This window comes from Gorilla gorilla, chromosome 18, assembly GCF_029281585.2.
Source record: "Gorilla gorilla gorilla isolate KB3781 chromosome 18, NHGRI_mGorGor1-v2.1_pri, whole genome shotgun sequence".
NCBI classification, from domain to species: domain Eukaryota; kingdom Metazoa; phylum Chordata; class Mammalia; order Primates; family Hominidae; genus Gorilla; species Gorilla gorilla.
The window spans coordinates 5,380,611-5,392,100 of record NC_073242.2 but is presented as its reverse complement, the minus strand read 5'-3'; the positions used below and the strand labels follow the sequence as shown (position 1 = coordinate 5,392,100).

The following is an 11,490-nucleotide window of genomic DNA, read 5'->3' as shown; positions in this document are numbered from 1 at the left end:
GGACCGCTGAGGACGCGGACCAGCCATGGCGCGGAAGAAGGTGCGTCCGCGGCTGATCGCGGAGCTGGCCCGCCGCGTGCGCGCCCTGCGGGAGCAACTGAACAGGCCGCGCGACTCGCAGCTCTACGCGGTGGACTACGAGACCCTGACGCGGCCGTTCTCTGGACGCCGGCTGCCGGTCCGGGCCTGGGCCGACGTGCGCCGCGAGAGCCGCCTCTTGCAGCTGCTCGGCCGCCTCCCGCTCTTCGGCCTGGGCCGCCTGGTCACGCGCAAGTCCTGGCTGTGGCAGCACGACGAGCCGTGCTACTGGCGCCTCACGCGGGTGCGGCCCGACTACACGGCGCAGGTGCGTGCACCCCGTCCGCACCCCGCCCCTGCAGCCGCCTGGTCTCCCCGCCTCCCCTCCTCCCTGCAGGTTTGCGTGGCTGAGGCTCCCACCTCCTGACCTCGGGGGCCGAGAGCTTTGCGAGCTGACCCCGCTTCCTTCTGGCTTTGCAGAACTTGGACCACGGGAAGGCCTGGGGCATCCTGACCTTCAAAGGTAAGGCTCGGGAGAGCAGGTGCCCGGCAGTTCGATGCCGACCGCCGACGGCACAGCAAGTGTTTTCAGACGCCTCTTTTCCTTCATCAGGGAAGACGGAGACCGAGGCGCGGGAGATCGAACACGTCATGTACCATGACTGGCGGCTGGTGCCCAAGCACGAGGAGGAGGCCTTCACCGCGTTCACGCCGGCGCCGGAAGACAGCCTGGCCTCCGTGCCGTACCCGCCTCTCCTCCGGGCCATGATTATCGCAGAACGACAGAAAAATGGAGACACAAGCACCGAGGAGCCCATGCTGAATGTGCAGAGGATACGCATGGAACCCTGGGATTACCCTGCAAAACAGGAAGACAAAGGAAGGGCCAAGGGCACCCCCGTCTAGAATGCCAGAACCAGCGGGTGGCCTTAGGGGCTGTGAGGCAGTGGGGACCTTATTGATGAAAGAAACCGTCTTTGCGTTACACCGGAGTCTGCCTCTCGGAGCAGGGAGCTCACCTTCCGCGACGTGTTCTGAGGGTCTGCATCTTACGGGGGAGGGCTGGGGCAAATCGCCACCTGTGCCTTTCTTCTGGCCCTGCTGCCCCCACACCCAACTCCGAGGGCCCACGCCGGGGAAAGCGGGAAGCGCTCGCTCCCTTTCCCCCATTAGTGCTCTCTCTGCCTGGATCCCGGCAGAAGCTATGAAAGGGAATAAAGAGAAAAGAAGTACCCAGGGTCGTGGTGTCTTTGCGCGCTGTCTTTAGGACCGGGGAGACAAGGGCTGACGCTGTGGTCGTGGCCCTGGCCGGGGGCGGGCGGGGGGCGCAGAAGGGGGGCGGGGTTCGGGCGGTGCGGAGCAGGGCGCCGCGTGGGTGGAACCACCTAGGCGGGTTGTGGGGGATACAGTTAGTGTCCGAGCTACTGGAGGAGACTTGGCCTCCGCAGCTGCCCTCCGGCCTCCCACGGCTGCCGGGTTCCGGGGTGCAAGTGAAGCAGCCTCCCCGCAGAGGCCGCCGCGCCCCGACCAGGCCTCTTTAAGCGCAGGCCCCGCCCCGGGCGCCACCGCCCCGCCCCGCGGATCCCGCTCCCGCACCGCCATCATGATCTGCCTGGTGCTGACCATCTTCGCTAACCTCTTCCCCGCGGGTGAGCGGCGCGGCGCGGGCCGGGGACGGGAGGCCGGTGCTGGGCCGGCCTGACGGCCCGTCCCCGCCTGCCCCGCAGCCTGCACCGGCGCACACGAACGCACCTTCCTGGCCGTGAAGCCGGACGGCGTGCAGCGGCGGCTGGTGGGCGAGATTGTGCGGCGCTTCGAGAGGAAGGGCTTCAAGTTGGTGGCGCTGAAGCTGGTGCAGGTGGGGGCGCGGTGAGCGAGCGGGGGCGCGGTGTGGGGGGAAGGGGAGCGGGGACCTGGGGACGCCTAGGTGCCGGGTGCGGGCGCAGGCGGCCTGACCCTTCCGCAGGCCCCCGAGGAGCTGTTGCGGGAGCACTACGCCGAGCTGCGTGAACGCCCGTTCTACGGCCGCCTTGTCAAGTATATGGCCTCCGGGCCGGTGGTGGCCATGGTGAGTACCTGGGAAGCGGGCGGGCGGCCCCGGGACCCCCACCCCCGCGTGATACCGTGCCCGTTCCCCCGCACAGGTATGGCAGGGGCTGGACGTGGTGAGCACCTCGCGGGCGCTCATCGGGGCCACGAACCCGGCCGACGCCCCGCCCGGCACCATCCGCGGGGATTTCTGCATCGAGGTTGGCAAGTAAGGCCCGCCCCGGGGACGGTCCCAGCCCCGTCCGGCCTCCCCCTGTTCAGCCTGCGTGGGACCCGTGCCGGAGGTCTCTTTCCCACGCTCACACCTGCCTCTTCCGCGCAGGAACCTGATTCACGGCAGCGACTCGGTGGAGAGTGCCCGCCGCGAGATCGCGCTCTGGTTCCGCGCAGACGAGCTCCTCTGCTGGGAGGACAGCGCTGGGCACTGGCTGTATGAGTAGCCCGGCAGGTGCGCGTCGCAGAGGCTCTCACACTCCAGCCTCCTCCAGGGCCCAGGTGGCCGGGCTTCTGGCCCCACCCCACAGCGCTTGGAACATCCCTTTGGACGGGCTGCTGAACATCCGCCTGTCTGGACGTTGCATGGAGGGTGGCGCAGGCCTCTCCAATCCCTGTCGTACAGGGCTTCCTGCCCGAGGAGCTGCTCCAGGAGCCTGCGCGGCTCGCCTGGAAACGTGCCAGGACACTGTCCTGGTGCCCAGCCCAACGTGGTCCAATGTTTTTTTATAATAAAGTGAAGTCTTCGTTTTCGTGTCGGTTTGGGCCCAGAAACAGGCAGCTACGACGTTAAGACGTTTATTACATACAGAGCAGATATGTGGGTTTGCTTGCAGGGCCAAAGCCTGAGGAGAATCGTCACCCCTCCCCCAGCCGCCCCACTGCTTAGCCCGGAGTCATTTTGAGATCCTGGGGGAACAGACGAGGGAGCGGACATACATCACAGTGGAGGTGGCAGGGTGGTGGGGAGAAGCCTGCAGCGCAGCGGCTGCAGCCCTCGGTGGCCAGCGGGGCTTGTGGGGCAGCTCCCCAAGATCTGTGCTTCTCTGGTTGGGGGTGGGCGCGGGGGCTGGGCTGCCCTCATAAGGGCCTCCCAGACAGGAGTGCAGTGGGCCTGGAAGGTAGGAATAGGCCAGAGAGGCCCAGCTGGGCAGGGAGAGCAGTCCAGGGTGGCGTCTGCCCTCTGCGGGCTTGGAGTCGGCTGGGGGCGGCTCCATCCTCAGCCCCACGGGCCTCTGCTTGGTGGCCTCTCTGTTGCTCCCTGGGAGCAGGCCACAGCGGGCAACCCTAGGCACTTAGTAGCGTGTCTGGGAGCTGGGCTCCGTGGAGCCCCGTGCAGGAGGCAGGCCCCGGGAGCACATCATCCCCCATCAACCTGAGGCTGAGCCTGTGTCCTAGGACTGATCCCGGAGAGGCCAGGGGCCTCCCCTTCTTCCTGAGGCCTGGGCCTGCCCTGGCAGCCTGAGAAATCCCACCCTGGGGGCTTCTGGGAGGGACAGGACTCCAGGGCCCGCTCCTCCAAGGTGAGTCTTCTGCCCAGGCAGAGCCTGGGGGGACACGGGTCAGAACGGGGCTGGCGAGAGCCTGCCTGCATGGGCAGGATGGGGTAGCAGTCTCTGTTCTCAAGCAGCTGCCCCAGGGAGCCGGGCCTCGTGCTTTCATGCCAGCTCCCTGGGCAGGGGACAGCTGGGGTGGGGACAGACAGGATAGAGGCTTGAGGACGGGGAGGCCCCAGAGAAGGCCGGCTGGGGTGCAGGCACCTGGGCAGCCTGAGGCCCACCTCCCTGGGCAAAGGCTAGTGCCTGGCCCAGCTCCCCTAGGCAGAGTGAGGGCCCAGGAGGCAGGGTGGCCCCATGAGCAGCATGCAGAGGTGGGCCCAGGGCAGGCAGCCTCGGCGGCGGGGAGCCCCTGCCTCCTCCAGGGGTGCTGGGGAGTAGGAGGCCCAGGGTAGAGCCAGGACCACCTCGGATTCTGCCTGCGCTGGGCCCAAGGTGCCCTGGACTTGAGGACTCTGGGCTGGAAGCTGGCCAGGAGCTGCCCGGGAAACTGTCCCGAGAGCATCTTCCCCTCGGGTGGAAGCACCCCTCCCCTCCTCCTCCCAGCTGATCCGCATCCCCGCACTCCCTGCCCGCTGGAGGGGCCAGACTCAGGTGAAAGCTGCAGGTTGAGAGGTTAGAAGAGGGGCGGCGGCGCCTGGCTGGCTACCCCGCGGGGTGGGCGGGGGTCAGGTGGTCGGGGGTCCTATGTACAGGTCGGGCCAGGCAGGGCAGCAGCTTCACTCGGGGGTGTAGGACACCTGCCACACGATGATGTGACTGCGCTCTGCCTTGGACAGCACGGGCTTCACCTGGCTCATGTCCCCTGCGCCCTCCTCCGTCTCGTCGTCCTCTCCGTCTCCTGCGGGCAAAGCAGCAGAGTGAGGGCCAGGCTCCCCCCGCGCCCAACCTCAGCCCTGTCCCTGGGCCCCGCTCACCAATGCGGAAGTCGATGTAGCCCTCCCCGCCGCTCAGCACCAGCACGTTCCGCACCTTCTGGCCCTCGACCTCCGAGGCAGGGGCAGCTGGCCCAGGGCCCTCGGCTGGGCTGTCCAGCACGCTCCCATTCAGGGTGGCCAGCACGTTCCCTGGGATGGCAGAAGCGATTCAGGACAGCGGCTTCCTGGGGGAGGCGGCGGCCACTGGCATGCAGGGGATGTGGATGGCAGGAGGTGCCCAGCCTCACCTGGCACCGAGACAAAGAACTTCACGGCATCGCGGTGCCCGTGGAAGCATAGCTGGGCCTGGGCCATGGAGCAGTAGGGGATGAAGCTGCTGGCCGCCCTGTCACTGCTGTCATCGCCATACACGTGGATGATGCCCCCGGGACGGGCGCCCTCCCCAGAGGTGGGGGATGTCTTATTGGCTGCAGGGAGAGAACCCAGAGGCACTGAGCCCGTATACAGGTGGAGGGTGGGAGAGGCTCCCGTGAGGGGACACGAGGTGGCTGGGCTTACCTCGGAGCCCCAAGAGCTGGCCTCGGTGCAGGACCACAGCTGGGGATATGGAAGGAGCATGGGAGAAGAGGACAGCGGTCAGCATAGGGGCAGCAAGGCACCCTCCCAGGTGGCCCTGCAGAGCCACCCCCTGTGAACCCACATACACCTCTGGCAGTACCACTGCCCCTGCAGGGGTGCAGGCCACTCACTCTCTGTCAGGGGGATGGAGATGACCACTCCGTTGCCGGTGCCCACCCAGAGCCGGCTGCCCGCGACAAGTAGGGCCGTGATGCGTACGAAGGAGAAACCCAGCTTGCCAGTGCCTGTGGGGGAGAGCGGTCAGGGTGGCTGACCTTGAGTCCCCCACCGCCCCACCTGGCGTGGCCCCTCACCTAGCATCTTGCTGACGTAGGGCTCAATGTCCACGTCCTGTAGATGCTGGTGTGTGTGTGCGTGGTAGAGCCGCAGGGTGGAGTCCAGGCGGATGGACACCCATACGCCATCGCCGATCCACGCCAGCTGCCGCACCTGGCTCTCCCGCCGCGGGTGGGCGTCAAATGACTTCTGTGGAGTCATGGCTGCCCATCAACAGGGCCGGGGAGAGGAGAGGAAGTGGGGAGCCCCAAACCTGCCACAGCTCCAGGGCCACCTGCAGCCCCCTCAGACCTCCCAGCCAGCGCCTGCTTTGCGCCTGTTCGGGCCTGAGTCACAGGTGGTACGGGGGGAGATGGGCCCCACGTAGGGCCTCGTGGACTTCCGTATGGAAGATGCGGGAGAGTTGCTGGCCAGCAGGAGCCTCTTCCCCTCCCCGGGGCCCTGGCCGGCACTCGCCTCTATCTGCATGGTCTTGGGCTGGATGACGTGCACCTTGTTCTTGTAGCCACACCATACGCGGTCGTACACAACAGCCATGCAGCGTATGGAGTGGTGCGGGTGGCCCAGGTCCATTAGGTGATAGTTGCTCAGATCCCACTGGCCATCTAGAGGGAGCCCCGGACACCTGCTCAGGCCTGGCCAGGCCCCACCTCTGCTGAGGGCATTGGGTTGAGACACCCACTGCCAGACTAAGGAGAGGCCTGGAACCCCAGAAGCCCCTTGGCTAAACACTGCCAGGGCCATCAGCTGCCACCCACACACCCCGTGCTGCCAGGCCCCACCTTCACCACGGTGGAAGATAGCCAGGGTCCCGTCCGCCAGAGCCACCAGCACACGGCCTTTGACATGCCTGAAACAGGAATGCGGTGAGCCTGGTTTGGGCCAGGCTGTGCCGGCCCCCTCCGCCCCGTTCCCCCGCGCCGCCCGGCCCTCGGTCTGGGGTCACCCACACCAGGCTCAGCACAGAATCCTTCAGCTTGATGGAGTGCAGGCACTTCTTCCAGTTGGCCACAGCCGAGTGCACATACAGCCTAGGGAAGGAAGCGGCGATGGGCGAGGGGCTCACCCAGGACCCTCCCTCCACCTTGCCCCGGGCCCTTCCTACCAGCCGTTCTGGGCTCCCAGCCACATGGTGGGTGCAGCACTGCTGCCTGCTCCCATGGGGTCCCCGCTGGGCTCTGGCTCTGGCCGTGTGCTGCTGCTGTCAGGCTCTGGCCCGTTCTCACTGCAGGAAGAACGGTGGCTCCAGGGGGGGCCACGGAGCACGCACCTGCCCCAAGACCCCGAGGCCCTTCCCACCTCTGCAAGCCTTCCCTCTGCTCCTGCCCCAGCCCAAGAGCTGACCTGCCAGGCTGGGGGCCAGAGGACGGGGTCGGGGCTGGGTCAGTGAAGACGTGCTCTGTGAGAGGCCCGGGCCGCAATGTGGCTGTCTCTGGCTCACTGGGCCCAGGGTCTGGCACCTCCGTGGCCTCTGTGGCCTCCTCTGTGGACTGGGACGGGTTGACCTTCCCGTTGGCGATGGTGGCCACCTCCCCTGTGTTAGGAGACGTGAGCTTGGGCTGGGCAAAAACGTGGGAATGAGGGGATGGGGGAAACTCACCCAGGACTCACCCTGCCCCTTGTCTAGCACTGGGGTGTCCCCTCGGGAGGAGCAGTTGCTCCGCGGCACGTTGCAGCGGGTGGCACAGCCCACCAGGGTGATACCGGCCAGCACGCCATCTGCGCCCGGGTCCTCTGGGTTCACGTCGCTGTCCAGGAACATCTCCCCGGGGGGGTAGTCGCTGTCGCTGGCCGCTGGGGAGAGGGACGGCCCATCAGCCTGTGCTGGGGAACCCACTACTGCAAGGGCGTGCCCAGCACTTACACAGGGGCAGAGGGAGCTGGGGCTGGCCTTCCACTTTCCCAGCAGACCCAGCTTCCACACATGCTCCACCCACAGCCCACCCACGACCCTCTGCCTGGAGGCCTGGGACTCCAGCAAGCCTGCTCTGTTGGGTGGGCCCCTGGGCCAACGGGAGCTGAGTAGTAAGACTCTGGTTCTGGGAGCAAACAACCTGTGATCCTGTGGCAGACCCTCAAGACCCCAGACGGCCCTGTGGTTTCACACCAGAGACCTGGCAGAGCCCTCGGCACCCCTTCGTCCTCCCAGTGTTGGGGCTGACCCAGAACATCACCAAGGCTACTGCCCACAGGGGTGACACGAAGCTCCTCACCCACACCCCCTTAGCCCCTGGTGAGGCCGTGAGATTTCGGCCCAACTGGAGGTTTCACATTCAGCATGAGGAAGTGTTTTCCGGTGGTCTCCGAGTGATGCTTCAGGCTGCAGGCCGTGCCCACCGTCGCCCTCTAACCAGGTGAGCATGGGGTCCCGAGTAGGTAGGGAGAAGAGGCCGAGGCCGCTGCGAGCTTCCTCCCAGCAACAGGGCCCAGGGCCTCACATGACTGGGTGCTGCCCCTCCCACCGTCCACTGCCACATTCCCGTGTCCACAGGACACCCCGAGAAGGCAGCTGCTGTGTGGCAGGGCTTTTACTTAGCTTGCTAGTAAAAGGGAGTGGCGCCCGAGTGGAAATGCCCACTCCGGCTGCTCACCGGGGATGCTGGAGATGCACAGCACGTGCGCGTTGCAGACAGTGAACTGGTCCACCACCGTGCCCGGCTGGTTGGCATCGATGATCACCACCTTGCTGGTGGTCAGGGTGCTGGTCAGGATCCACACCCGGCTGGAGGTGGCGTCCATTTCAGGGAGCTCCTTGGCCTGTTTCAGGGCACGGGATCAAGGTCAGAGCCCGAGCTTGAGGCTACCCGGTGGCAGCACGGGGCCATGGGGCTCCCAGAATCTGTCAGGATCCAGCCTTGACTACAGCTTGAGGGGACATGGCTGTCCTCCCCCAGGACCAGAACAATGCAGACTCAGGACTGCACTCTAAAGCACTCACAGACACGGTTTTGCCTCCACAGAGGAGGCCCCTGAGCTCCAAGAGGCCCAAGCTGGGCATAAAACTAAGCCCCCCACCCCTGGGAAGCAAGCTCTGCTGCCCCTGGGCTCCTCTGTGCCTGCTGCCTGCCTGACCCCTGCAGCCCAGTGCAGGCCCACTCCAGGCCACCTGGCGGGTGAAAACTGAAAACCCAGAAGGCGGCTCAGTCCTGGGGAGGGAAGACACTGCTTCCCGCAGTCTAGGAGCCCCTGCGCTGCCCTGCTTCCGGGTGCTGTCCCCAGCCGTCCTGTGTCTCACTCCCAGCATGCTCTGCAGCTGAGCTGTCCTGAGACTAAGCCAGGGAGGGTGCCCAGTGGCCTCAGCCATGCTCACCTTCTTCTTCTCGGGAGACGTGTGGGCGCTCTTGGGCTCGCCATCTCCTTCGCGGTCGCAGGTCAGGGGATCGCGGCCTGGCGCTGGCTTGACTCCATTCCCAGCGTCGTCCTCATTGGGCCTCCACCCGCTCAGGTTGACGCCCGCGGCACACCACAGCTGCAAGGGCAGGGCCGAGGTCGGGTGTCACCGGCACTCCCCAGCCTCCCGCTCGCCCAGCCAGCCTGAGTGGGGTCCTCGCGGGCTCACCTTCATGGTGGGGTCCTTCTCCACCAGAGGGCGGCAGTACACCGGCACCGGCACGTTCTTCATCCGCGTGTCCTCCTGGCCCCCGTTGGGACTCAGCTGCAGGGAGCAGGGAGGCGCCGTGGGCACGAGCCCTGGCTCCTACCCATCCCTCCAGAAATCTGAGACAGGTAGAGCTGCCAGCTTCTGGCGGCAGAGCCACTTCAAGACTGGAGGCAGGTGGGGGCGTGGGAGCCGCGGGGCTCCTTCTCCGACCCTCCAGACCCCTGCCCAGGAGGCTCACTAGGAACCTGCCAGGCCCCGCCCCACCCGCCGTCCTCTCCCACCCCCTGGCACTGCCCCGCCCTCGCCCCGCCCCACAGCGCCCCGCCCCTTACCCACGCCCCGCCTCTGCGGGGCCCCGCCCGGTCCCCGCAGCGCCCGCCCGCACCTGCTTGTACTTGGCGGGCAGGCTCCAGCCGCAGGCCTGCAGACGGCCGTCGTCGTTACGCACGTGCTCACGCACCTGGCGGTACTGCTCGCGCTTCTGCTCTCGACGGGCGGAGGACGTGCAGTCGCTGAGTGGAAGAATGATGGGTGATGTCTCTGTCCAGGGTGAGCGGCACCCACAGTGCCCCAGCTTTGTCCTGGGGGAGGTCACGGCAGGGAGGCCCGCCTGGGCCCATCCTCGCCTTTTCCCGGCCACCGGGTGCCCAGCTGGGAAGGGTGGCTTTCCCGGCACCAGGTGCCCAGCTGGGAAGGGTGGCTTTCCTGGCACCGGCTATGCCCCTGGGCTTGGAGGCCACAGCTGGCCCCTGCTCGACCCAGAGGCTGCTCTGCTGCCACAGTCACTGAGGGCTCCACAGACCGGGACCTGGAGTGCCGCCGGGGCACAGGCATGGCCAGCGACTCCCTGCTGGACAGATGCCTGAAATGGCTCCTTGCTGCAGAGGCCACCGTGGAGCCCAGCACAGCCCCCTGACTGTTGGTGGGCACAGCCTCTGCCAAGGGACATCCTGAACCAAATACTGTGGAGCCAAAGCAGCCCAGCTCCCTGCTGCAGGGAGGGGCAGGCAGTGTGCAGGGAGAGGTCACGACCCCTGGCATGTGGCCAGCAAGGTGGAGGCTGCCCTCAAAGTCCCGCTTCAGGGCCTGGAGGGGAGGAGCCTCAGGACAGGGCCTCCCCAACCCCATTGCAGGCCACAAGTGGGGGCTGCGGGACACTCACTCGTCAGGAAAGAATTCCAGGGGCCGGCTGCCCGCCGAGATCGGGCACATGGCATGGTTGCGGCGCTGGCTGAAGCCGGCAGTGGTGGGTGACTTGTAGTGGATGTTCACCGAGGGGTAGGGGCGCTTGGCCGGAGGGGGGCTGGAGGAGGAGCTGAAGAGGCGGCTGAAGCTGCCGGAGGCACAGGGAGGTGAGGGGTGGGCAGAGGACCAGGGAACCTCCCTGCCCCTTCCCCTGCAGCTGCTGCCCACATCTGCCAGGGGCCCCCAGCTTACAACTGCCAGATGGTCGACTTCTTCTTCTCCTGGACGGATGGGTGCTCTCGGGACGCTCTGCAGGGGAGGGCACAGGGAGCAACCTGCTAGTGCCCTCACTCCTCCCTTACCTGCAACTCTCTGGCTCCCACCAGGAAGCACCCAGCGCACGTCAGTCCCCCCAGAAGACAGGGAGGTGCAGAGGAGGGAGCCGCAGTCCTGCCGTCAGGGATGATCCCGCAGCCCCTCCTGGGGTGGCCGCAACTCCCACCTGATCATCTCAGTCCACCGCACAGCCTCCTGCAGCTCCATCAGCCGCTCCTTGTACTGGTTCCGCTCCATGAGCACACGGGCCATCTCCACCCGCGTGAAGCGGCGGCGCTGGGCCATGGGGATTTTGTCCTGCGGAGGGAGGGGCACAGAGGCTCAGCCAGCCCTCGGAGGCCGGGTGACACCTGCTTCCTCCTGGGGTGCCTCCACGTATAGGTGGATCTCAGTGCCAATTTCTTTCAGATCCTCAGGCAAGAAGCGGTGTGGAGGGGTGTCGGCAAGGGGGGAGGGGAACTCGGAGTCGGCCTGACCCTGCCAGGGCTGCCGTGACACGCGTGAGGCATGATGTGGGTGATCTTCCCTACATGTCCGTGGAGGCCCCAAATGCCTCAGGTGAGGTGCAGGTGGGACTGGTCCAGTGTGAAATGAGCAGATGGGACGCTCTAGAAGGGTCCAGCCAGCTGAACGCTTTGGGTTCTGACAGACCCGTGTGGGGCCTGCGGTCTGCTCCCCTACCCAGGGCTGCTCAGCAGAGCTGCAGGGAGCGGGGAAGTGCGAGTCCCCACAGGGCACCTGGCACTCAGCGCTCCGTGCTTGCAGGTGCACGTCCAGCCTCAGGCCGTGACAAGGGGCAGAGGCCCAGGACCGGTGGCACCTTCAGCTCACGTAGGAGGGGCTGCGGGGGGGACATGACTCGCCTTCCACTTGTGTTTCTCCTAGACCATGGGGGTGCGGGGTGCACGGGATGGCAACCTCACTTTATGGTCACCACGGCCCCCAGGTGACTGAGCTA

At 66.5% G+C, this 11,490-nt stretch overlaps 3 protein-coding genes across 13 annotated transcripts in view; 2 read left to right on the top strand and 1 right to left on the bottom strand.

Annotated features, from left to right (window-relative positions):
• The first annotated feature begins 25 nt into the window (after nucleotides 1-25).
• On the top strand, nucleotides 26-1,250 carry MRPS34 (mitochondrial ribosomal protein S34). Of its 2 annotated transcripts, none has more exons than XM_004056956.4 (3): nucleotides 26-346; nucleotides 499-541; nucleotides 632-1,250. In XM_004056956.4, exons 1-3 carry the CDS (start codon nucleotides 26-28, stop codon nucleotides 922-924), a joined length of 657 nt encoding a protein of 218 aa, XP_004057004.3. In that variant the 3' UTR covers nucleotides 925-1,250. The 2 variants fall into 2 exon arrangements, with proteins under 2 accessions (XP_004057004.3, XP_018867383.3); XM_019011838.3 differs by having other exon boundaries at nucleotides 611-1,250.
• A 101-nt stretch (nucleotides 1,251-1,351) lies between these two features.
• NME3 (NME/NM23 nucleoside diphosphate kinase 3) lies at nucleotides 1,352-2,811 on the top strand. Of its 2 annotated transcripts, none has more exons than XM_004056955.5 (5): nucleotides 1,352-1,667; nucleotides 1,746-1,876; nucleotides 1,985-2,086; nucleotides 2,163-2,275; nucleotides 2,390-2,811. In XM_004056955.5, the coding sequence occupies exons 1-5, from the start codon at nucleotides 1,622-1,624 to the stop codon at nucleotides 2,505-2,507; spliced, it is 510 nt and encodes a 169-aa protein (XP_004057003.1). In that variant the 5' UTR covers nucleotides 1,352-1,621; the 3' UTR covers nucleotides 2,508-2,811. The 2 variants fall into 2 exon arrangements, with proteins under 2 accessions (XP_004057003.1, XP_018867379.1); XM_019011834.4 differs by having other exon boundaries at nucleotides 1,402-1,667; nucleotides 2,163-2,267.
• Nucleotides 2,812-2,843: 32 nt separating this feature from the next.
• MAPK8IP3 (mitogen-activated protein kinase 8 interacting protein 3) overlaps nucleotides 2,844-11,490 on the bottom strand; it is a 64,772-nt gene continuing 56,125 nt past the window's right edge. For all 9 annotated transcript variants that reach the window (XM_055364909.2, XM_055364915.2, XM_055364906.2 and 6 more), the window contains 19 exons: nucleotides 10,699-10,829; nucleotides 10,449-10,505; nucleotides 10,174-10,344; nucleotides 9,397-9,523; nucleotides 8,970-9,065; nucleotides 8,721-8,879; nucleotides 8,002-8,167; nucleotides 7,022-7,204; nucleotides 6,755-6,944; nucleotides 6,516-6,635; nucleotides 6,361-6,441; nucleotides 6,193-6,260; nucleotides 5,867-6,015; nucleotides 5,428-5,599; nucleotides 5,245-5,358; nucleotides 5,054-5,092; nucleotides 4,783-4,962; nucleotides 4,535-4,684; nucleotides 2,844-4,458 (listed from right to left, as the gene is read on the bottom strand). In XM_055364909.2, the coding sequence (XP_055220884.1) occupies nucleotides 4,337-4,458; nucleotides 4,535-4,684; nucleotides 4,783-4,962; nucleotides 5,054-5,092; nucleotides 5,245-5,358; nucleotides 5,428-5,599; nucleotides 5,867-6,015; nucleotides 6,193-6,260; nucleotides 6,361-6,441; nucleotides 6,516-6,635; nucleotides 6,755-6,944; nucleotides 7,022-7,204; nucleotides 8,002-8,167; nucleotides 8,721-8,879; nucleotides 8,970-9,065; nucleotides 9,397-9,523; nucleotides 10,174-10,344; nucleotides 10,449-10,505; nucleotides 10,699-10,829 (2,475 nt within the window). In that variant the 3' untranslated portion in view covers nucleotides 2,844-4,336. The remainder of the gene's footprint in view (nucleotides 4,459-4,534; nucleotides 4,685-4,782; nucleotides 4,963-5,053; nucleotides 5,093-5,244; nucleotides 5,359-5,427; nucleotides 5,600-5,866; nucleotides 6,016-6,192; nucleotides 6,261-6,360; nucleotides 6,442-6,515; nucleotides 6,636-6,754; nucleotides 6,945-7,021; nucleotides 7,205-8,001; nucleotides 8,168-8,720; nucleotides 8,880-8,969; nucleotides 9,066-9,396; nucleotides 9,524-10,173; nucleotides 10,345-10,448; nucleotides 10,506-10,698; nucleotides 10,830-11,490) is intronic.